The sequence below is a fragment of the Oratosquilla oratoria genome, chromosome 2 (assembly GCF_046742065.1).
Source record: "Oratosquilla oratoria isolate Oo_2021 chromosome 2, ASM4674206v1, whole genome shotgun sequence".
In the NCBI taxonomy this organism is placed as follows: Eukaryota; Metazoa; Arthropoda; class Malacostraca; order Stomatopoda; family Squillidae; genus Oratosquilla; species Oratosquilla oratoria.
The window spans coordinates 35,088,343-35,113,342 of record NC_134778.1 but is presented as its reverse complement, the minus strand read 5'-3'; the positions used below and the strand labels follow the sequence as shown (position 1 = coordinate 35,113,342).

At 40.8% G+C, this 25,000-nt stretch overlaps 1 protein-coding gene across 1 annotated transcript; it reads left to right on the top strand.

Annotated features, from left to right (window-relative positions):
* Nucleotides 1-12,886: 12,886 nt before the first annotated feature.
* LOC143038218 (actin, muscle-type A2-like) lies at nucleotides 12,887-16,494 on the top strand. Its single transcript, XM_076207231.1, has 2 exons — nucleotides 12,887-12,924; nucleotides 14,722-16,494. The coding sequence occupies exon 2, from the start codon at nucleotides 14,737-14,739 to the stop codon at nucleotides 15,865-15,867; it is 1,131 nt and encodes a 376-aa protein (XP_076063346.1). The 5' UTR covers nucleotides 12,887-12,924; nucleotides 14,722-14,736; the 3' UTR covers nucleotides 15,868-16,494.
* Nucleotides 16,495-25,000: the final 8,506 nt, after the last annotated feature.

Here is a 25,000-nt window from a genome sequence, read left to right as displayed (position 1 = left end):
CAATATATTTTACGTTTCTGAAGAAGCCCTGCTGGGCGAAACGTAAAATATATTGGACTCCCATACTCTGCGTTTGGCCTCTTCCCTACATAGCTGTAATATGGTGTGGGTGGATTGGTGTTTATTCTAGGGGAAATTCTTGGCCACCAGTGGTGGTCAGGAATGTTGTCTGTGTCTAGTTTGTTGCTCTGAGTTATAAGGTCTTGATTGACGGTTGTAAGGCTATTCCATGTTTTCTTTCCTAGTCTGTGGCATCTTGTGTTAAGAGGTTCTATTTTATCTTGTTTGTGTAGTTGTTCCATTGTAGTGTTGTAAGGAGGTGTGTGTTTGTGTGCTTTTCTTATGATCTTGTTTTGTGTAGCTTGTAGTTGTTTGTATGTACTGTTGTTTAATGTGGTGTTGAGTATTGGAGGGTATTCTAATTGTGGTCTTATAAGTGTCTTATATAGTTACAAGCAATGATATATATAGACTCTTCTCCGTAAGATCCGGAGAGATGCCAAGTGTCGCTAGACGCGACGATTAACAAGAGTGTTTAGGAATACTTCCTAGTACATACACGGATATTCTTTACATCAATGAATAGAAAATAATATTTGATAAAGTTACCTTGTCAATCTTAGATAAGCAGAAACTTAATAGTTTTTATATGAATATCTATACGTACGTAAATGTAAGTTGGACGCAGTTGCCAAAATATTGGTTCACATGATATTATCCAGAGCGCGCGTAAGCTATGCACGTTCTCACACCGGTGTTTCGGCGTCCGAATACAACGGTAATGTGCAATTTATCTTAATCTTACGTAAATCAATTCCTAAGATTGACAAGATAGATCCACAAAATAATATACATACATAAATCTATATGCAAAGTATGGAATAGTTTGTCAAAGCACAAAAAAGAACGAAATACGTCCGATGAATAGAATTCATCACTTTAAGAGTCTCTAGACGTCGATTTACCTCACGTAGGCACAGATCTTTCTCACCGGCGTCCGAAGACTAAAAGAATATGTAATTTCTCTTATCTTACGTAAATCAATTCGTAGGATTGACAAGAGAGATCCACAAGACAATATACATACATAAATCTATATGCAATGTATAGAATATGGTTGACAGAACACAAAAAGAATGGAATACATCATAAATATATAATTCATCACTTTAACAGTATTCTTACGTCGATTACCGACAGTTGGAAGCCGAGAGTCCACCAAGCCCATCGTGGGAACGGCCGGCATATACCAAGGTACACATACGCACATGCGCGCATGTGCGTCTGAATGAAATCTTCACTACGACGAGTCTGTAGTCGTAACTCCTCCCTCCTCAAGAGACACGCAACGGGAGAGAGTATCGGCTAAAATGTTGCGTGATCCGACTTCGTGATGAAAGGAAATGGGGACTCCCTGGAGTTCGAGGTACCATCTGGTGAATTTCTGGTTCGTATTCGCCATTCGGTTAAGATACACCAGAGGATTGTGATCCGTGTTGAGGTGTATCTCGAAGTGACCTCCGATGATGGGTTCGAAGTGCCGGAACGCTTCTATGAGGGCCAGACATTCCTTCTCAATAGTGGAATAATGGTGCTGTGAAGGTTTCAGTTTACGGCTGAAGTATGCTACCACACGTTTGGTACCATGACGTTCTTGTAGCAGAGCCGCTCCAATCCCTACTTCGCTGGAATCTGTATAGAGATGAAAAGGCAGAGTATAGTCTGGGGTTATTAGCACTGGGCTATGCTTTAATAGGGATTTAAGTTGCGCGAAGGCCTGATCGCATGTCGGGGTCCACTGAAACCGTTGGTCCTTTCTCAGTAGATTAGTCAGGGGCTCAGCTATCTCTGCAAATTTTTTGCAATAACGGCGATAATACCCGAACATTCCCAACACCCTTCTTACTTCCCTGCGGTTAGTAGGTCTAGGTAGGTTGGTAATAGCCTTCACTTTGAGGTCCAGGGGTTTAACCATGGAGTTGCCGACTGCATGTCCTAAATAAGCCACCTGGGCTTGTCCAAACTCACTCTTGGCCAAGTTCAAGGTGAGGCGAGCTTGATCAGCTCTGCTGAGGAAATTATAAAGTTGGGTTAAATGTTCCTCCCATGTTTTACTGTAGATAATAATGTCATCCAAATAACTCCTTACTCCTGGCAAACCTGTAATAAGTGTGTTTATCAAACGTTGATAGGTTGCAGGAGAGTTTCTCAAACCAAAAGGCATAACGTTGAAATGGAATAAACCGTCAGGGGTCACGAAGGCAGTAATTTCCTTCGCATCAGGGTGGAGGCTTATTTGGTAAAACCCATGCAAGAAATCTAATTTAGTAAGGTAGGTAGCTAACCCTAAGTTATCTATGATATCCTCAATCCGAGGTAAGGGGTAAGCATCAACTTTAGTTTTCTCATTTACCTTTCAGTAATCAACTACTAACCTGTAAGTATTGTTAGATTTAGGAATCAAAATACATGGTGAACTCCAAGGACTATGTGAAGGTTCTATAATACCTTGATCAATCAAAGAATTTACCTCTTTACGTAGGCACTCTCTCTTGGTCGGGCTTAACCGATATGGGGGCAGTTTAATAGGATCCTGCGAGACCAATTTTATCTCATGCTGAACTAACTCTGTTTGTCTCGGACTGTCAGTGAATAGGGAAGGGAATTTGAGAAGTAGTTTCTTCAATGAACATCGCTGATAAGGTTCTAAGTGGTTTACCTTAGAGTCGAGGTCCTCTAATATCTTGGAGTTTTGAAGAGGCAGATCTGGCTGAGGGAAAAATCTCTCCGTCTCATCTACACCAACAGTAGTATGGCTGGCAATGGGTATTCTGTGGTAGAAGGGTTTTAAAGTATTGATATGTACTAACCTCTTAGTTTTTCTTTTTTCCGGAGTGTGAATAATGTAGTTTAAGCTACTGGCCTTTTCTAAAATAGTATAAGGCCCTTGGTACTTGGCCATAAGGGGCTCACCTGCTACTGGGAGATAGACCAACACTTGGTCTCCTGGAGAAAAACTACGTGGTTTAGCCTTTCGGTCGTACTTTACCTTCATTTTCCTTTGAGAATTTTATAGATTCTCCCTAGCAATCTTCCAGGCAGTCACCAGTCTTTCTTGAATTTGAGAGAGATACTGGAGGGACGGGACTTGGACGTCTTCTTCCATCCACTTCTCTTTTACCATCTTGAGAGGACCCCGGACATCATGTCCGTAGAGTTGACTAGCTGGGCTACAACCTAAACTGTCTTGAACAGCAGTCCTAGCAGCAAACAAAAGGAAGGGGAGGCCTTCTTCCCAATCCTTCTCCTGTTCTTGTACAAACTTACGCATCATGCTTTTCAAAGTGCCGTGGAACCTTTCCAAGGCGCCCTGAGACTGTGGATGATAAGGTGAGGAAGTGGTGTGCATGACACCTAACTCAATCAATGAATTCTTAAAGTATTTCGACAGGAAATTACTTCCTTGATCACTTTGGATCTCAACAGGGAAACCTACTAATGTAAAATATTTCAACAGTGATTTGATTACTGTTTTTGCTTTGGTATCTTTGAGGGGAATAGCCTCGGGATCTCTGGTAGCTAAACACATAACAGTAAGAATATATCTGAATCCTTTCTTAGAAGGAGGAAGAGGTCATACAACATCTATCAAAATTTTGGAAAAAGGTTCTCCTATAGCGGGAATGGGGTGCAAAGGAGCTACTGGAATTGGTTTGTTGCTTTTACCTACCAACTGGCATGTGGGGCAAGCACGACAATAATCTGAGGCATCTTTGACCACAGTAGGCCAATGAAAATGAGCACTTACTCTTTTTAAGGTCTTCCTGACACCTAGGTGTCCTGATAAAGCGGAAGAATGGGCTAAATCTAAGATTTTCTCTCTATAGGAAGTGGGGACAACAATTTGGTGTACTTCTTCCCAGGTTTGGTCAGCTGGGGTAGCTGCTGGGCGATACTTACGCATCAGAACGCCTTTACGAATGTAAAGACCTCTGTCAATGTCATTTACCTCTGCCTCAGTGGCAGCCTTTTCGAAGAGCGGGACAAGAGTCTCATCGCTCTTCTGCTCCTTTAACAAATTTTCTCTCGTTAAGGGGAGAGGATCTGTAATGGTTAATGTCTCTGGCTCTGAGGAAAATAAGCATGTTAAATCGAAAGAGTCTTCTTCATCTACCTTTCTACTCTGGGACCGAGTTACTGCACAAGCAGGATAAAGATCAAGGTTATCAAGAGGGGAATCTAGAACAAGGTTAGGAGATTCTGTAACAATGGGCAAGGTTACTTTGCTACCTGCAAGGTCGTTAGCTAAAAGTAGCTGGATCCCTGGAACTGGCAATGAGTCTATTACCGCTACTTCAACAGGACCTGTGACTAAATCGGAAGTTAGATATATCTTATGCAAAGGACATCTACGGGTTCCACCGATTCCATCTAGGAGTACATCAGAATGTAAGTAAGTTAGTTGTGGATTAGTAAGAGCTTGAGCCAGTATGAGACTCTGTTTAGCGGCCGTGTCTCTAAGAATGGACACTTGTATAGGAGCTTCATGCTCTGTCGTGGATATTGTTCTTGTCGAAATAAAAGGTAGAAAACACGGGTCTACTTCCATATTAATACCACATGTGGAACTAGCATTACTAGACAATACTGGAGGTTTGGAAGTTAGTTCTAATGGCATAGCTTTGGGAGGACTAGCGGGTTTTTCTTGAAACTGACTATCAGAAACACAGTTAGTGTTGTGAGTTAACGTTGTTCTTTGGTTAGCATGCATGGATTTACCTTGTTTCTTGAAACAGGTAGAGACTGTATGTCCATGCTTGTTACACCAAGTGCAATGTAAGTCTCGGTAGTTTGGATAGGACTTGTAAGAATTAGTGTGTGTAACTTCGGGTTTAGAATTCTGAGTGGGTGTACTCTTAGTATTTGTGTTATAAGTAGTCCTCTTAAGGTTGTCTGCATCTGCAGTTTTGTATTTCTTTGAGTGAGTCAGGGCATACTCTTCTGCTAATATAGCAGCTTTAGACAAACTATTTGGTTTCTGAACTTCTAGATAAACCCTAAGATCTGCATCTAGCTGTGAATTAAACTGTTCCACTAAAATTAATTCTCGAAATTTCTCTAGAGAATCGACTTCACTAGCCGTACACCATCTTCCAGAAGGCGTTCTTGCATCGCCGCAAACTCTACAAAAGTTACTTGAGGCAATTTCTTAAAGTTTCGAAATTTTAGCCTATATGCCTCTGGGACTAACTCATACGCTTTTAGGACCCGAATTTTAACACTTTCATACGAGTTTTCACTCAGGGGAAGAGAAGAATATATCTGTTGGGCCTTACCTATGAAACGAGACTGCATTAACATAGTCCAGTATTCTCGGGGGATTTTGAGTTGAGTTGCAATCTTTTCAAATTGCACAAAGAAAGTCTCCGGCTCTTTCTCCGAAAATTGGGGAACTAATTTGATATATCTAGTGACATCAAAATCTCTAGGCGAGAAAGAGCTAACTCCAGAACTCAATCCTGCTCTACTTAATTCAATTTCAGCCAACCTAATCTTCGTCTCTTCCTCTTTAGCTTTCAACTCTAACTCCATTCTGAGCTTACGCTCTTCACTTTGCAATTCCATTTCTCTAAGTCTTGACCTTAGTCCTGAATCCTCTAATCTAGGGGGACGGGTATATAGAATAGCCTCTGGGGGTAACAAATCCCTCTCAATTAAATGGGATACTACTACTCTAAGTATATCTGCCCTATCAGTGTATCCGCTCAAATCTAATTCTAGGATATTTCCTATCTCAAGCAAATGAGAAACGTCCGCACTTAGCAAAACTCTAAGGTCTTGGGACTCAAAGAAATCTTGGAGAATCTCCATCTTACCAGAATTGTTGACGAACTTCTATCCTTCGATCCTTGGCAAGGTCGCCAGACTTTTCCCTTACTCCCTGTGACGCCTATGGGGAAGGGCCAGGTTCAAAACTAGAGTTCTCCTTAAGAATGAGTATTTCCTTAAAAAAAATACAAATAAACAAGATCGAAAAATAGAAGTCGCCAAAACTAGCGAAAAGTACAATGTCCGAAACACGTAATTTCACAGAACATAAAAGGGCTAATATTGCCAAGACACGTATATATATAAGTGTCGATCAAATATCGACATTCAATAAAGAAAAAATAGTCTTAAAGACAATATGTGGTAAGGTCGAGAAATATCGACCAACAGAATGGAAACTAAGTCCTACGTAATAATTTACGTAAAAATTACAAAGTCGAGAAAATTCTACGACTAAAAGTCTAAGTCCAACAAAGTGGACGAGTTCTAGCAAAGCTAGACTAAGATGTGAGATTAGTGCAATGGGACTCTGGTTTAAGCAATGACCAGAATGATTCGAGAAAATACAAGTCGAGATGAATCTACGACTATAAGGTCTAAGTCCAACGTAGTGGACGAGTGCAAGGGGGCTCCGATAAGCAGAGTCTGGATTCTGGATTCCAAGAAAAGACCACCTCGCTTGCGCGGGATCGGGTTTTGTGGGAGGGGAAGAATGTCTGTTAGAAAATGAAAAAATAGTAGTGTATAAAAGAGGGCTATTGCCACCGGGCGAATTGGGAGCGATTAGGGGCTTATATGTTGTCGTGGCTTAGGAGAACTGGACCAGGGGCTTGGAGGGCAGCGCTTGACGCCGGAGGTTAGGAGGTTAGGATTACCAACGGGGTTAGGATCACAAACGAAAGTTTAGAAAATGGTAGGAGGCGTAGTAGTAGAGAAAGGTGGAAAAACGGAAAAATCTTTAGTGGGAGGTAAACTGAAGTGAGAAGATGTAGTAGAAGAGAAAGTTAGAAAGGAAGCGAATTTTAGTTGAAGAAAAAGTAAGTGTATATGTTTGTGCGTGATTTGTGGCTCTGTTCGTGAGAGGTGTATGTGTGTATCTTACGAGAAGTGAGTTTATTTCACTTTCCGCGTGTAGAGGGCGAACCTGATAAGCCACAGGTGGGGCGAGCGTACCCTGATTATCCCCAGGTTTTGGGTTTGAAGTCCTTTTAGAGTTGATCAAGGGGCGGTGCGAGGGGGGGCAGACGGGCGGTGTACACCCGCCTGCCGACGTCAACGAAGAGATCAGTGACCAGAACGGCAGCGGCAAGGAGATAACTCCACGCCGCCACCGCTGGCGAGCGCGAACCTGATGAGCCACAGGTGGGGCGAGCGTTGCCTGTTTATCCCCAGGCTGGGTTTGGATTTCAGACGAGTCGATTCAGTGGCGGTGCGGGGGAGGGGCAGACGGGCGGGTGTTGTATGGTCTCTTTCCTTCCAATCACAAATCTGAAAACAGAGAATTACGCGATTGGGAATTGTGTGTAAATGTCAGAAGTGTAAGCTCGCTCACCAGCGTCAGCGAGAGGCCAGCGTTTGGTTGCGGGCCGGTCGGACAGAAAGGTGTCCCAAGTCTCTCCGTCAACCAGCCTGCGGTCAGATTGGGCGTACTGAGAGAGACGGTTTGGGCCTCTGCTTTGCTAGCGAGAAAGTGTGCGTGTGCCTCTTTTCTTCCAAGCACTACTCTGAAAACAGAGATTTACGTGACTTGGGAAATGTGTGTGTGTATTTGTCTTGGTGTAAACCCGCCTGCCGACGTCAACGTAGAGGTCGGCCATGCCAGACCGGCAGCAGCTAGGAGATATATCTCCCAGCCACCACCGGCCGGCGATGATACTTGGAGCTTGTGGAGAGAGTTGGTTGAAGAGACGTCCGACCTCTAGGAGCGCTGAGTTGAATCTGTCTGGATTCTGGATTCCAAGAAAAGACCACCTCGCTTGCGCGGGATCGGGTTTTGTGGGAGGGGAAGAATGTCTGTTAGAAAATGAAAAGATAGTAGTGTATAAAAGAGGGCTATTGCCACCGGGCGAATTGCGAGCGATTAGGGGCTAGTATGTTGTCGTGGCTTTAGGAGAACTGGGCTAGGAACTTGGACGGTGGCGCCAATGCCGGGAGGAAGAGCATATTATATCACCAACGAAAGTTTGGAAAATGGTAGGAGACGTAGTAGGAGAGAAAGGGGGAAAAACGGAAAAATCTTTAGTGGGAGGTAAACTGAAATGAGAAGATGTAGTATAAGAGAAAGTGAGAAAGGAAGCGAATTTTAGTCGAAGAAAAAGGAAGTGTATATGTTTGTGCGTGGGATGCGGCTGTGTTCGTGAGAGGTGTATGTGTGTAATTTACGGTTAGTGAGTAGATTTCACTTCCCGCGTGTAGAGGGCGTTCCTGATTAGCCCCAGGTAAGGCATGAGAATTCCTGTTTTACCCCAGGTCGGGTTTGAGTACCGATATTATTATTATTATTATCATTATTATTACCATTACCATTATTATTATTACATTATTGCGGTTATCACCAGTCAAGCTGGTGAAGGGGTGTGTTACTTGTTGGTGCGGTTATACACGTTTTACCGTGTACACCGCACGTGGGACGGGCGCAGCTGACAGATAGTCTGTACGGTGTGGTCTAGGTGTAATATGTTGTATCAGATGTTTGTGTTTGGCGTGCAGTTTTTCTAGGTGTCTTGAGTGAAGTTTGTGTTTGTGTTGGTTGAGTGGACGGATGTTGGAAATTTGGTGTAGAGACTCAGTGGTTCTGAAGTCGCTCCATCGCGAGCCCGTGATGAACTGGACAGCGGCATTCTGAACCTTCTGATGCTCGTAGTTATTGGTGGCACATGTCAGCTGGCTTAGTCCCGGGGACTGGCACAGAATCGGTCTGACGAGGGCTAGGTACAATCGACGTTTGGTTCTCAGTGTTGCAGTTTTGAAGCGTCTGAGCTTACCCAGCACAGCCCTAGCCTTCGCTCCCTGCTTGCGGAAGTGTGGGGTCCAGGTAAGGCCATTATCAAGTGTGCTACCCAGCACACGGGTATGGTCCTTCGCTGGGATGTTTGTGTTGTTTATTTTAAGAGGAGTGTTTGTGATTGTTCTGTTGGTTCGTTTGCAGCGGAAGTGTACAGCATTGCATTTCGACGCGTTGGTCTTAATGCGCCACTGTTGCTCCCACGCGTGTGCCCCGTCTAGGATGTTTTGCATTACGTGTAACGCTCCCTGCAGCGTTTTGTGTCTGCTTATGTGGTTAGTGTCGTCCGCATACGAAAGAGTTAGAGCCTGGTTGCGAGGATAAGCCGGCTCTGGCAGGTCATTCGTATATAGATTGTACAGAGTGGGGGCAAGGACTGACCCTTGCGGCACTCCAGCCTTCGGCACAAAAGGTTGGGACAGACAGCCCCGCCACTTTATTCTAATTGACCTGTCGTCCAGGTAGTTGCAGAGCAACCTTGTGAACGGCAGGGCAAAGTCGAAGTTGTGGTACAATTTGTACTTCAGGCCTTCGTGCCAGACAGCATCGAATGCCTTCTCCACATCCTTACAAACCAAAATGGCCTTACCAGGGCGACCGTCTGGCGGTCTTTGAACCCATTGAGTGATTATGGATATTACGTCTTCTGCACCGCGCCCCGGCCGAAAACCAAACTGGCAGTCCCTCAGCACATTCTCCGTCTCTAGGTACACGGTCAGGCGGCGGCTTAAGACGTGCTCGAACACCTTTCCAAAGTACTCCAGAAGGGAGATGGGCCGATATGAAAGGGGGGCGGAGGCGGGTTTCTGGGGTTTAGGAATGAGGATGGTATGGGAGGCCTTGAATAGTTGTGGGAAGTATCCAGAGGCTAGTGAGCTGTTATATAGTGTCGTCATGTGTGAGATTATGTTGTCTGGCATACGTTTGAGTTACAAGCAATGATATATATAGACTCTTCTCCGTAAGATCCGGAGAGATGCCAAGTGTCGCTAGATGCGACGATTAACAAGAGTGTTTAGGAATACTTCCTAGTACATACACGGATATTCTTTACATCAATGGATAGAAAATAATATTTGATAAAGTTACCTTGTCAATCTTAGATAAGCAGAAACTTAATAGTTTTTATATGAATATCTATACGTACGTAAATGTAAGTTGGACGCAGTTGCCAAAATATTGGTTCACATGATATTATCCAGAGCGTGCGTAAGCTATGCACGTTCTCACACCGGTGTTTCGGCGTCCGAATACAACGGTAATGTGCAATTTATCTTAATCTTACGTAAATCAATTCCTAAGATTGACAAGATAGATCCACAAAATAATATACATACATAAATCTATATGCAAAGTATGGAATAGTTTGTCAAAGCACAAAAAAGAACGAAATACGTCCGATGAATAGAATTCATCACTTTAAGAGTCTCTAGACGTCGATTTACCTCACGTAGGCACAGATCTTTCTCACCGGCGTCCGAAGACTAAAAGAATATGTAATTTCTCTTATCTTACGTAAATCAATTCGTAGGATTGACAAGAGAGATCCACAAGACAATATACATACATAAATCTATATGCAATGTATAGAATATGGTTGACAGAACACAAAAAGAATGGAATACATCATAAATATATAATTCATCACTTTAACAGTATTCTTACGTCGATTACCGACAGTTGGAAGCCGAGAGTCCACCAAGCCCATCGTGGGAACGGCCGGCATATACCAAGGTACACATACGCACATGCGCGCATGTGCGTCTGAATGAAATCTTCACTACGACGAGTCTGTAGTCGTAACTATATATATATATATATATATATATATATATATATATATATATATACAGTATATGTATCACTCGTCACCTGTTGTCGCGCTCTGACATACATTGAGCATAAACTCTCATGAAAGGGAAATGTAGTAAGTGAATGTCTTCATCATGGTGAAATGGTGAGGTTCCTTCAGGAAGTTATTCTAATATACAAACATTGGAATATAAAAAAATAACTGTCGCATCCTTATAGAATGAATTCATATCTACTGCAATAATGATAAAAAATCTTATTATTTGATCATTCATTTGAAATACCTGCAAGTCATATTAATGACACATTGAATACAATTAAAGCACTAGGAATAGGTGACTAGTATACTTAAAACTAAATAGATTTTAATTAACAAATAGATAAATTGGTAAATGATGAAATAATAAATTCGCTAGAAAACTTACTGCAAGGGCTATTTTCAATTTCCATTATACCTAGTGTAGCGTAACTGGCGTTCTCATTCTTATATTAGAAGATTTCACAAAAATATATACAAAACTTTAGATCCACACCTCGTATCACATTCAATGGAAATGAAAAGATGATACTGAAAACCAAATGAACGTGGGAACTAAAAAACGAATGGCCTTCCTCTGATGATCATTGACAGGAATCCATCGCTGGTCTCTGGAAAGTGTTAGACAAAAAGATAAAAGTACATGCAGAGAAGATGAACATGGCCCAAGTAAGGAAGTGTAAAAAAAACGTGAGAAATTAAGACTGTGTCGCTTGATCCTTTCAATACAGTGTCGTTGATTACTGATTTTGTTGTTGCCAAATGCTAGACGTCTCCATTCATATGAGGAGGCATTGTTGTAGCCAAAGCGATAAACTGTCTATTTCTTCCTCCTTCAACTTCATGACATATAATTTAATTTTCATTTATTCAGTACCTTGTCCTCGATAACTAGCGCTTTTATCCTGGGAGGACAATATTACTCCAAAGAGGTAGTCATAGAGGCAGTTAAAGAGAGTTAAGAAGATAAGCAGGAAAGAGGGATAGAAGAAAATCGATCAATATTCTTCTTTGAGTGGAGATCATTCTCTAATTGTAAAAGAATGCTGCCTGACTCTGATCCTTAAAGTAGTGACTGCCTACAACTTTTGCAGCCAATACACCATACATAGTTCAACTTAGATCAAACGATCTTACGAGTATTTAGTTGAGGGGTGAGTCTTGGGGTGAAGTGGTTTATTTCTCTTAGTACATCACCTTTGCCTTATTTGTTTACGAAGTCTGAGGAAATGGTCAAAGATTAGTTAGATATGTCTTACATCATTTAGGTTGGGATTGTTTTTCAGCTGAATAAAATAAATCAGCATTTGGTAGGAGAATATATATATATACTGTATATAGAAAACCATTGTGCTAAAAGTGTCGGTGAGGTTTGGGGTCACATTTTCTTTGAGATGTGACAACTGTCAGTTGGTTTTCTACGCTGTGACTCTTATGATCTCAGTATGTATTACGTAAGCCCTAATCTAAGATGGGAGTGATATTATATTATTATTACTATATTTTGATATATCAGCTGAGTTTTTGTCAAGAAAAAAAAAACCAGATACAGTTAAATAAAGGTGGAGGGAATTGTATGTTCTGTTTATTTTATCAGATTATTGTAGCCTAATAAATATCTGATTTCTTTCGACAACGTTGTTTACCACCGTTGGTGTTTTTTGTTGTTGTCGAAAATACGAATGTTTCAAGACTAAAAGCTAGACTATATCTATCCACCGAGAATGACAAAATATGTAAGTTATATATTGAAACTTACAGCCAATGTTCAGTGACGATTCATATCTAAAAGTCATGATTCTCAGTTGAAATCTAGATTACTCATAACAAAGGACTGAAAATCTATAAACTGTTAGGAAGAGCACATTTGTTAGCGAGACATTGCTTCAAGAGCCCAAATATGTTGTTACATGTGTAAAACAGGTCCATACACCTCACTAATGACCAAACATTTCACTCTTTTCATTCGGTCATTGTAGGCAGAACAACAAGGTAAACCAGGGTACTAAAATACTAAATGCTGAGATAAAAAAAAAAATAATAATAATAATACAGCCTTCAAGGTCAAAGGTTATGACACGTTTTACGGGGACACGACTGTTATGAGTGATACAAAGAAATGCTAGAGGTATGCCAGGAAGCTCCCATACTTCTTTTTTCGTTATGAATCGAAAGGTATATAAGGAGCCAATGACGGGTGTGGATCTCAGTCTGCTTCTGACCCGGGAGTAGGCAGCACAACGTAAGTTATATGAAAACATAGTAGTTGGTCAAATAATAGACCTCAAATCAAAGTGTGAATGTTGCTCATAACAAAATAAAATAAGATTATGAATGTTATATAGACTTAAGACAACGGTTTTATGCAAATCTGACAGTTATATTTTAGTAACCTTTTGAAAAGTGAAATTAAGCGGTATTGATGTATAAAATCAAGTGTGACAGATTCTCAACGAAATTTTGATAACGATACTCATGTTATAGTGTAAGCGAACGCGCGCGCGTGCACTCTCTCTCTCTCTCTCTCTCTCTCTCTCTCTCTCTCTCTCTCTCTCTCTCTCTCTCTCTCTCTCTCTCTCTCTCTCTCTCTCTCTCTCTCACACACACACACACACACACACACACACACACACACACACACACACACACACACACACACACACACACACACACACACACACACACACACACTCACACTCACACACATACACGCACGCACACACACACAAACACACACACACACACACGCACACACACGCACACACACACACACACACACACACACACACACACACACACACACACACACACACACACACACAGAGACACACACACACACACACACACACACACACACACACACACACACACACACACACACACACACACACACACACACACGCACACGCACATGGCGCTGTGGTTAGAGCTCTGGCCTGCCACTACGGAGGTCCGGGTTCGACCCTCGCCCGGGGCTGAAATAATATCAGTATCGCAGCGCTGAGGGGTGTTACTCCAACTCTCGTGGGGGTGTGGGGGTGTGCAAGGTCATAGCATTACCCATAGATCGGACCTACGAGCTCTGAGCTCTCTTCCAGGAGGGAAATAGCTGTCGATCACGAGTCCAACACGTGATCCAAAGACCAAGTGAATACACACACACACACACAAACACACACACACACACACACACACACACACACACACACACACACACACACACACACACACACACACACACACACACACACACACACACACACACACACACACACACACACACACACACACACACACACACACACACACACACACACACACACACACACACACACACACACACACACACACACACACACACACACACACACACACACACACACACACACGCGCGCGCGCGCGCGCGCGCATGCACGTTCAAGTGTGTTTCCTGGACACGAAAGTCAAAAGTTATTTTATGTACAAGTGATCATGTGCCCCTCGGGTTCCCTTTCGCTTGCTCTTGAGGGCCCTTTTGCACCTAATAATCGGCCCTTCGCACTCGTGACTCGAGCTGCGCGTTCAGACTTCGTTAGGGTCAAGCTAGTTCATCTTTCCTGTAGGGGTAGCTCATCGTGCTTCGACCTTGAAATGAGGGATAATCCAGAGTGGGATAGAAACAACAATTATGGTAATATATAACAACCACAGCGCAGGTAATGATAACGATGCGGGAAATGATCAAAATAGTTCTATAGATTTTGATCGCTAATAAAACATATCAAAGTGAATCAGACAATATTGGACCATTTGTAAGTTTGGGTGCGTGTATATTTGCGCGCGCGCGCGTGTGTGTGTATCTCATAATTCCGACGTGTATATATATATTAATTCTTCCTGCCTTCATTCTAGCCATCTTCACACTTCCGCCGCTATAAATAGATGACACACTACTGAATAAAATAATCTCGCGTCAATCAGTATAGAATATGTAAATACCCTTCGGTCCACAAGGATCAACAGTTTCGAGTATTTCTTCTCATATTGGATATGGTTTCAGGTTCTGTGAGCAGCCATGTGTGACGACGATGCTTGCGCGATTGTGTGCGACAATGGCTCCGGGATGGTCAAGACCGGTTTCGCTGGTGACGACGCTCCCCGGGCTGTCTTCCCTTCCATCGTCGGCCGCCCTCGTCATCAGGGTGTGATGGTTGGTATGGGTCAGAAGGACGCCTACGTCGGCGATGAAGCTCAGGCCAAGCGAGGTATCATGACTCTGAAGTACCCAGTTGAGCACGGCATCATCACCAACTGGGACGATATGGAGAAAATCTGGCATCATTCATTCTACAACGAGCTTCGAGTTGCCCCCGAGGAATCCCCCGTTCTCCTAACTGAGGCTCCTCTCAACCCTAAGGTCAACCGTGAGAAGATGGCTCAGATCATGTTTGAGACATTCGGTTGCCCTGCCATGTATGTGGCCATCCAGGCTGTGCTGTCCCTCTACGCTTCCGGTCGTACCACCGGTATCGTCCTCGATTCCGGTGACGGTGTCTCACACAATGTTCCTGTTTATGAAGGCTATGCTCTTCCTCATGCCATCCTCCGTCTGGATCTTGCAGGCCGTGATATCACTGCCTATCTGATGAAGATCTTGACTGAGCGTGGTTACTCTTTCACCACCACGGCTGAACGTGAAATCGTTCGCGACATCAAAGAAAAGCTATGCTATGTGGCCCTTGACTACGACAGCGAGACGAACGTGGCTGCTGCTTCTACCTCCTTGGACAAATCCTACGAACTTCCTGATGGCCAGGTCATCACCATCGGCAACGAGCGCTTCCGTGCCCCCGAGTCTCTCTTCCAGCCCTCTTTCTTGGGTATGGAATCAGCTGGCATTCATGAAACTGTCTACACCTCCATCATGAGGTGTGACATCGATGTCAGGAAGGACTTGTACGCCAACAATGTTCTGTCTGGTGGCACCACCATGTACCCTGGTATTGCTGACCGTATGCAGAAGGAAATTACTTCCCTCGCTCCCTCCTCAGTTAAGATCAAAATCATCGCTCCCCCTGAACGCAAGTACTCCGTCTGGATCGGCGGCTCCATTTTGGCTTCCTTGTCTACATTCCAGGCCATGTGGATCACTAAAGAAGAATACGACGAATCCGGCCCTGGTATCGTCCACCGCAAGTGCTTCTAAGTCACGAATACTTAATTTCAACATCTATCATACACTGTTTTGTACCCAGGATGTCTGGGTACGTAATCAATAAATATTTTTTCTCACATATAATATCATCGCAAATTTTGTACTATTTTACCCATAAATGCTGATGTATCTTGTTTTGTGAAATTTTGGACATAATATTAATATTCTTAAGCTTAATCTTCCGCGTTTCCTTCATTAAATAACATCTAAATTGCAAGAGATTTTTTTTTATTTATTTTTTTTAATACACATGGAGCATTCTTAGAGTAGATTTCAAAATGTCTGTAAGATCATGTAATCTGTATGCATCAATATCAACTCCATTAGATGGATGTTCAGAGTCGGAGAAACCAAAACAGGTAACCATGGCGACACCCTTTATGAACATACGTCTGACGAAAGGCAATTCATGATATTCATCCGAGATGGTGACCTCAGTCCTGGATCGGTCTGAGATATAAACCGTTAGAGATAAATAAGGTTTCATTATCAATAGAACGATCATTTGCCCGACAGAGATCTGTGTCAGTCTAGAGCATTTCCCTCGCCTGACTTTGTTCTTCAGGATATGCTTGTTCTTATGTGGTCAATGTAATTTTTTCTGCCCAGTATATATCATATTTCTAGAATCTGCAAGGCCAAATATGGTAATTTAGATGTATATACTCGTACAACCAGGAACGTAACTTGTTCAGGCCAAATGGTGAAGTGATTTTTACTTTGGTTAGCGCCAGGCGATTTGATTAATTTTTAGAGAAACCTCTTGTTCTTGAGAATAAAAAATGCCTACTAATCCTCTCAGACCAAATGGTTTATTTAGTAATTTTGTTTTCTCTAACGCATGAGATTTCATAAATTTCTTAAGAATTTCTCGTTCTCAAAAAGAAAACTAGGGAATTAGTGTACCGACCTTACATGTAGACCACATGTACATTTTACTGGCTTAAGCACAAAACCAAGAACACAGAACAGAAGCAAACCCGCATTAAAAGTACATTTAACTCTTTGTCTATTCAACTTAAGAAAGTCCCTCATTACGCGGAGGCCGTGAGCATTCTACTGACTTGCACGATGCCAAGTTCCTCATCAGGTTCTTGTCATAAATCATCTTGAATGAAATAAACAACGCAGGAGGAACATCTATATCAAACCTGTCTTGACTAACACTTTTACTACCGAGTGAGTCTTAAACATTTCCTATATTACCTGCTTCCAGACGATTTAATTCATATATATGACACCCCTTCTGTAAGGAATTGTGTTACAATCTTAACGACTTTGCGATATAATGAATATAGCTCTCTTAACAAGGAATTTCTAGAATTGGAAAACCTTCCATATTCAGAGTAAACATACCTTTCAAATATATACAAGGATACTAGGAAGGACTTCCGAGATCCAGAATTTAGTCGTCTTTGGAATAAATTTTGTCTAATACCCGTGATTTTTTGCTTGTAGATTCGCAATAGAGAGAATTATTTGTACATGTATTCCATATTCCGCTCCTTCCATGAGCTTTCTCTATAACACTGCAGAGGCATTGGTTGCTATGACACACTTCAAAGTATATGCAAAGAAAAGTACTAATGATGACGAACTAGGATAATAATCTACAGAAAAAGAACCTTGTAATGTTTATATGCGTATATATATATATATATATATATATATATATATATATATATATATATATACATATATGTATATATATATATTATATATATATATATATATATATATATATATATATATATATACCCACACACACCCGTCTACATATTTTCTGCGTGGTCTTCCTCTTACAAAGGATTTACAAAGGCGAAGCATGCCGACAGGAGACCTTTTGGTCCATATCTAGGTCGGATGCGAAAAATCCTAATAATAATAATAAATAAAAAAGTAAAACTATAATAATGTAAGTATCAAATAAAATACATAAATAAACGCATAGGCACAGTCAAACAACAAACAAACAGGTAAATAGTAAATAATAATAAATTAACATATAACTAATAGTAAATGAGAATCAAACAGACAAATAGTAACAAAACAAAAACAAATAATATGAAATAGATGATAATCATTATAGCATCTTGCTTAGGTGTTTATCTAAATGATTCTTAAAGCTTCGAACTGAACTACATTGCACTACCTCTGCAGGAAGTTTATTCCATTCATTAACTACACGGTTGGCAAAGTTGTTTCTACTCACTTCCAAATTGAATCTATTTCCGGATAGTTTGAGACCATTGTTTCTTGTCTGATTCTCATTCAGTGTGAAAATTTTGTCACTTTTGATGTTGTCAATTCCCTTTAGAATTCCGAAGACCTGTGTCAAGTCACCTCTGAGTCTACGCTTTTTCAGGGAAAACAGATTCACAAGTTTTAGTCGATTTTCGTATGATTTATGTTTGATATTTGGAATTAGTTTTGTGGCTCGCCGTTGTACTTTTTTTTTTCCAATATGCTAATGTCTTTAATGAGATTCGGTGACCATACGGAAACAGCATATTCCAAATGTGGACGAACTAACGATTTATATAGCTTCTTAATGAGTAATGGACTTTTGAAATCAAAAGATCGCGTAATCAGTCCTAGAATCTTATTTGCTTTCTCAGAGGCTGAGTCTGCTTGGATGATTTGAGATCGTTACTGATAATTACGCCGAGATCTTTTTCACTATTCACTTTTGTTAACGAATTTCTAAATAACTTGTAATCGTACTTACTGTTATTTTCACCTATGTGCATTACCTTGCATTTACTTGTGTTAAATTTCATTAGCCACTTTTCAGACCATTGCTGTAATTTATCTAAATCTTCTTGAATATCTAACTGATTTAAATGATCATTTGTCATTCCGCACAGTTTTGTATCATCAGCAAATTTGGAAACAGTAGATTTTAGTCCATGATCTATATCTTTTATATATATTATGAATAAAAGCGGCCCAAGAACAAAACCCTGAGGAACTCCACTTGTAACTTTTTTCCATCTAGAAGTTTTTCCATTTAAAATAACTCTGTTTTCGATCATTTAACCAATTACTAGTCCAACTTAATATGCTGCTACTTATTCCGTGTGAAGCTAATTTAGTAAGTAGTCTTTCGTGTGGGACGGTATCAAAAGCTTTTGAAAAGTCTAGATATAATAAATTTATATATATATATATATATATATATATATATATATATATTGTCATAATTCGAGATAACTGTGTTGTAGAATACGAGTAAGTTAGTCACGCAAGAACGTTTCCGTCTGAATCCATGCTGGCTATCATTTATCAAACGGTTACTTTCTAAATGATGTTCGATAGCATTTCTTATGATAGTTTCCATTATTCTTTCTACGATTGAAGTCAAACTTATAGGCCTATAGTTATTAGGTTTCTTTTTGTCACCTTTTATTTTTCCCGTTAGGCATGTATGTTCAAATTGTTGTTTTCTCATGACGTGTCCTACACAGTGTAACGGTCTTTTCCTGATAGTTGCTATTCTTTCCCTCTGTGTTCCTATTTGCTGCTGTATTTCTTCGTTTGTTTTAAATTTTGTCCATGAAATTTTCAGCATCCTTCTCCAAATCCACATTTCTACTGCTTTTATCCTGTCCTGCATTTGTTTACTAACTGACCAAGTGTAACATTTTACAAATCTTTTTCTTGTTCTCATGTTAATTTTATTGTTAGCTGTATTTATTTACCTAGTTGTATTTACCTATTTGTATTTTAGGGGAAGGGGAGCTATGCTCGTGGTGACCCATTTTGTATCTCGTAAGATCAAGTTTGTTCTTAGATTCTTGTATTGTGTTTGCACCCACTATTTCTTCATCCAATTTGTTCCATATATCTATCACTCTGTGTGGGAAGCTGTTCTTTTTCAGTTGTTTTTTTCAGTTGCCCTTTTTGTGCTTCATTGCATGTACATAATATAAGAATGACGGAGACTACAGAAGACCATAAGGCCTACACTAGGGAGCTCCGTATCCATCACCACCTGTTATCCCCATCCATAAAGTTGTCTAATCGTTTCTTAAAACAACTGATATTTTCAGCGCTTACTACATGGTTACTAAGTTTATTCCATTCGTAACTACCCTATTAGTTAACAAATTCTTGCCTATTTCCTTTTCAAATCTAAATTTTTCCAGTTTATAACCATTACTGCGAGTCCTGCTCTGTTGTTTTGATATAATGACCTTGTTTGCATCACTCTTGTTAAAGCCTTTGATTCACTTGAACACCTCTATTAGATCACCCCGCATTCTGCGTCTTTCCAGAGAGTGTAAGTTTAGGTGCCTAAGCCTCTCTTCGTAAGGCAAATATCTGAGTCCATGTATCATTTTGATCATTCTTCTCTGTACTGATTCTGGTGAATTGATGTCCATTCTGTGGGACGGAGACCAAAACTGTACTGCATAGTCAAGGATGGGTCTAACTATGGCTAGATAGAGTTTAATAATTACCTCTGCACCTCTGTTCATTACCGTCCTAGCAATGAAACCTAATGCTCTGTTAGCTTTATTCCTGGCGCTAATGCGCTGTTTCCTGGTTTAAAGGTCCGGACTCACTAGAACTCCCAAGTCTCTCTCGCACTCAGTTTTCTCTAAAAGCGTGTTATCTAAGCTGCATCTATTTTCGGGGTTGTGTAGCCCTACGTTTAACACGCTACACTTAGAGATATTGAAGTTCATTTGCCATTTCACCGACCATGTGAACAATTTGTTAAGATCATCCTGCAGAATCTCTGCGTCGTCTCCTGACCTAATTAAGCGTCCTATTTTAGTGTCGTCCGCAAACTTACTAACATCACTATTTATCTCATAGTCTAAGTCGTTTATGTACATAATGAACAACAAGGGACCCAAAACCGAGACCTGGGGGACCCCACTAGTAACATTGCCCCACCTAGATTTTACTCCATTTATGGTGACCCGCTGTTTTCTGTTACTAATCCAAGCTCTAGTAAATTCTAACACTTTTCCCCCTATGCCATAGGTTTTGATTTTATTTAGTAGTATCTGATGTGGCACCTTATCGAACGCTTTGCTAAAGTTAAGGTAAATAACATCGTAATCATCATTGTTATCTGACGCCTTATATACCTTAGTGTAAAAGGATAGAAGATTAGTCACATATGACTTACCCTTGGAGAAACCATACTGTGAATCACGAATTAAATGATGTCTTTCGATGTGTTCTCTGAGTCTATTTACTATTACTGATTCAAACATTTTTCCTATAACCGATGTCAAACTGATTGGCCTGTAGTTGCATATATACGATCTATCTCCCTTCTTAAAAACAGGAACAACATTTGTTTGCCTCGAAACAGTAGGCACAAAACCAGTGTCTACTGATTTATATATTATTTTAGTTAACTGGTCGTAGATTTCAAATTTACACTCCTTTAGCATTCTCAGAAAAATTTCGTCTGGACCACTTTACTAATGCTGATATTAGATAGACTACTTTCTTCATCCTCTCTGAAAATCGGATCGCAGTCAGGTACTTTATCTAACCTCTCATTAGTAAACACCGATAGAAAATAATTGTTAAACTCCTCACTCATTTTTTCCTCCGATTCTATGATGACAATTTCATCGTTTTTAATTGGTCCTATTCTTTCTTTATTTTTTGTTCTATAGAGATGAAAGAAACCCTTTAGGTTGGATCTTGCTTGACTAGCAACCTTAATTTCATACTTACGTTTTGCTGTACGTGTATTCTTTGCCATTTCGTTATATCTTGATCTAAGGTGTGTTTCCCCGTTTTTCATTTTTACGTAAAGAACTCTTTTAATTTCGATCTCATGTTTCAATCTGTCCGTCATTCTTTTGAGAGTATTACTATTTTTCCGTATTTATTTCAGGGGGATAAATGTATTTTGTGCATTAATAATTAAATCAGTTAGATTGCTATACATTTCATCCAAATCGCTGACCTGTTTGTTGAGCCCTCGCCCCCAAATGACCTGACCCAAAGTATGCATATTACCCTCCGTGACCCGACCTCTAGTCATGACCTAGCCCCCGGTCACGCACCGAGACTCGACAATGTCCGCAACGTCCGCATGACATTTTGTATTCAATTTCAAATAGATTTTTATATTGTCAAAGTCTGCTCTCCTGAAGTATGGTACTTGGACGTTATTTGTACTTTTTAATTCTTCCCAAATAATATTAAATCTTATTTCTTAAAGATTGCTAGAGCCTAGAATATCTCTCACTTTTACGTTACTCATTAGGTGCTCATTATTAGTTAAAACTAAGTCCAGAGTATTTACTTCTCTCGTAGGATCGGTAATCACTTGTTTTAGGAAACTATCCTGCACCACATCTAGGAATTTATTTGTTTCCTGATCTCCTATTAAAGTTTCCCAGTCAATGTTTCTATAATTAAAATCTCCCATGGTCACAACGTTTTTGTACTGGGACGCTCTGTGAATTTCCTGAATCAGGGGATCAGTCTGCTCAATGCTGAGGTTAGGAAGTCTGTACAAGACGCCAATAATAGCTTTCTTATTCTTGCCTATAATCTCTACCCAAATGGATTTCGCACAGTCCTCTTCCTTAATCGAATTGTTGATAATACAGTTTATTGTATTTTTAACGAAAAGTGCTACACCTTCCCCACTCCTGCCAACCCTATCTTTGTGAAAAAACTTATATTCTTCTATTTCAATTTCCGAAAGGAAATGTTTATCAGCCATGTTGATCCAGGACTCAGCAATAGCTATAATATCGAAGTTCTCTACGCATGCTTTACCTCGCAGCAAATCAATTTTGTTAATTATGCTTCTGCTATTTGTATAGTGAATTTTAAGTTTATCTTCCATCCACCTGCTTTGGTGATTCTTTTTACAGTCCCTCTCTAAATTTTTTTTATTGCCTAAACTATATTCCGATATCCCCCCCCCCCCCTACTCCCACGTAATCTACCCGAAAACCCCTGTAGGATGCCTACTTATCGCTCAAGGGATTCAGCAAGGAGCCGAAATCCTCTCTGGAATTCTGGAATTCAAGAAAAGACCACCTCGCTTGCGCGGGATCGGGTTTTGTGGGAGGGGAAGAACGTCTGTTAGAAAATGAAAAGATAGTAGTGTATAAAAGAGGGCTATTGCCACCGGGCGAATCGCGAGCAATTAGGGGCTAGATTGTTGTCATGGCATAGGAGGACTTGACCAGGAGCTTGGAGGGAAGCGCCCGACGCCGGAGGTTGGGATTACCAACGGGGTTACCAACGGGGTTAGGATCACCAACGAAAGTTGAGAAAATGGTAGGAGGCGTAGTAGTAGAGAAAGGGGGAAAAACGGAAAAATCTTTAGTGGGAGGTAAACTGAAATGAGAAGATGTAGTATAAGAGAAAGTGAGAAAGGAAGCGAATTTTAGTCGAAGAAAAAGGAAGTGTATATGTTTGTGCGTGGGATGCGGCTATGTTCGTGAGAGGTGTGTGTGTGTAATTTACGGTTAGTGAGTAGATTTCACTTCCCGCGTTTAGAGGGCGTTCCTGATTAGCCCCAGGTAAGGCATGAGGATTCCTGTTTTACCCCAGGTCAGGTTTGAGTAACGTTATTATTATTATTATTATTATCATTATTACTACCATTACCATTATTATTATTACATTATCACCAGTCAAGCTGGTGAAGGGGTGTGTTACTTGTTGGTGCGACAAGTGCACCCCGTCCCTTGTATATAGATGGTTCCTACCGTAAAAGCTGTCCGAGTTGTCGACAAATGCCTATCCATTGGCCTTACAATGTTTTGCCAGCCTGCAATTCATTGCAATAGCCCTGGAATGCCACATGCCTCCAACTCTACGCTTCGGAAGGATTCCACATACAACAGGAACACCTCCCCTATTTCTAATTTTGTATAGCGCATCCCGGAACCGCGCAAACAATTCCTCACTCCCTAACTTACCTATATCATTGCTCCCGGCGCTTAAGCAAACTACAGGGTCCTTACCTTCCCCTACTAAACACTCTTCAATCCTATCTCTAACATTTCCTATCCCGCGCCGGGGAAATACCCCTGCGTCTTATGTTCCCTATCTTTATCGCAGAAAGCCCTGTCTAAGTACCTCACTTGACTGTCTACTACAACCAAAATCTTACCTGTGGGCAGGGATCCAGCGTCTGTCCTTCCCTTCTTCTCTTGAGTTTCATTTGCTTCTTCTTCCTGCAGATTCACTAGAACTTGAAACGAGTTCTTGCAAGCGAGCGGAGCTGGTGAGGAATTTTTTCCACTATTCCGTATCTTGTTTTTCGTCGTTTTCCATCCAAGCTCATAGCTAGTTTTGTCTTCCGTATTTTGGGCCTTCGAGCGGAGAACTCGATTCTCCTCTTTAAGGCACTTTACAGCATCTTCCAAGGCTTCAATTCTACTAAGTAGAGTTTGCCTCTTGTTTTTCCTCTGTCCCACTTTGATAAGTCCTCTTTATCAAGACGTTTTTTTCCTTTCATAATTCTTTAGATGGTTACTAGGTCTCCTCGTTCTTTTCTTTGTTCCAGGGTCGGCAATTCCAGTTCGGCCAGTCTTTGTTCATATGTCAGGTTTGAAAGTGTTGGGGCCACCTTTGTCGTTGCTCTTTGTATTCTGTCAAATTTTCTTATATTCTTTTTTGTAATGGGTGACTATATCAGCGCTGCATATTCCAGTTTTGGCCTTATCAGTGTTTGTAATATTTTCTTAATAATTTCCTTATCCAGGTATCTAAAGGCCACCTTTATTGATCTCAACAAATTGTATGTGTTTCCGACTATTTTATTTATATGCTTATCTGGCGAGATGTCTTTGGTGATGATTACTCCTAGGTCCCTTTCAGAATTTACTTTCTTTACTTCTTTTCCGTCAGTTTTATACTGTTTTGATATTCTATTCTTGCTTTTCCCAAATTCAATTATACTGCATTTCTTGATGTTGAATTCTACCTCTCATCTCTTGCTCCACTCTGAGACTTAGTTCAGATCACTCTAATGAGTCACGGTCTATTCGGAGTTTATTCTCTTTAATAACTTTGCGTCATCAGCAAAGCAGTTCATGTAACTTTCAACACCTTCGTCCATATCATTTACATATATATCAAACATTATCGGAGCTAGTACTGACCCATGTGGGACGCC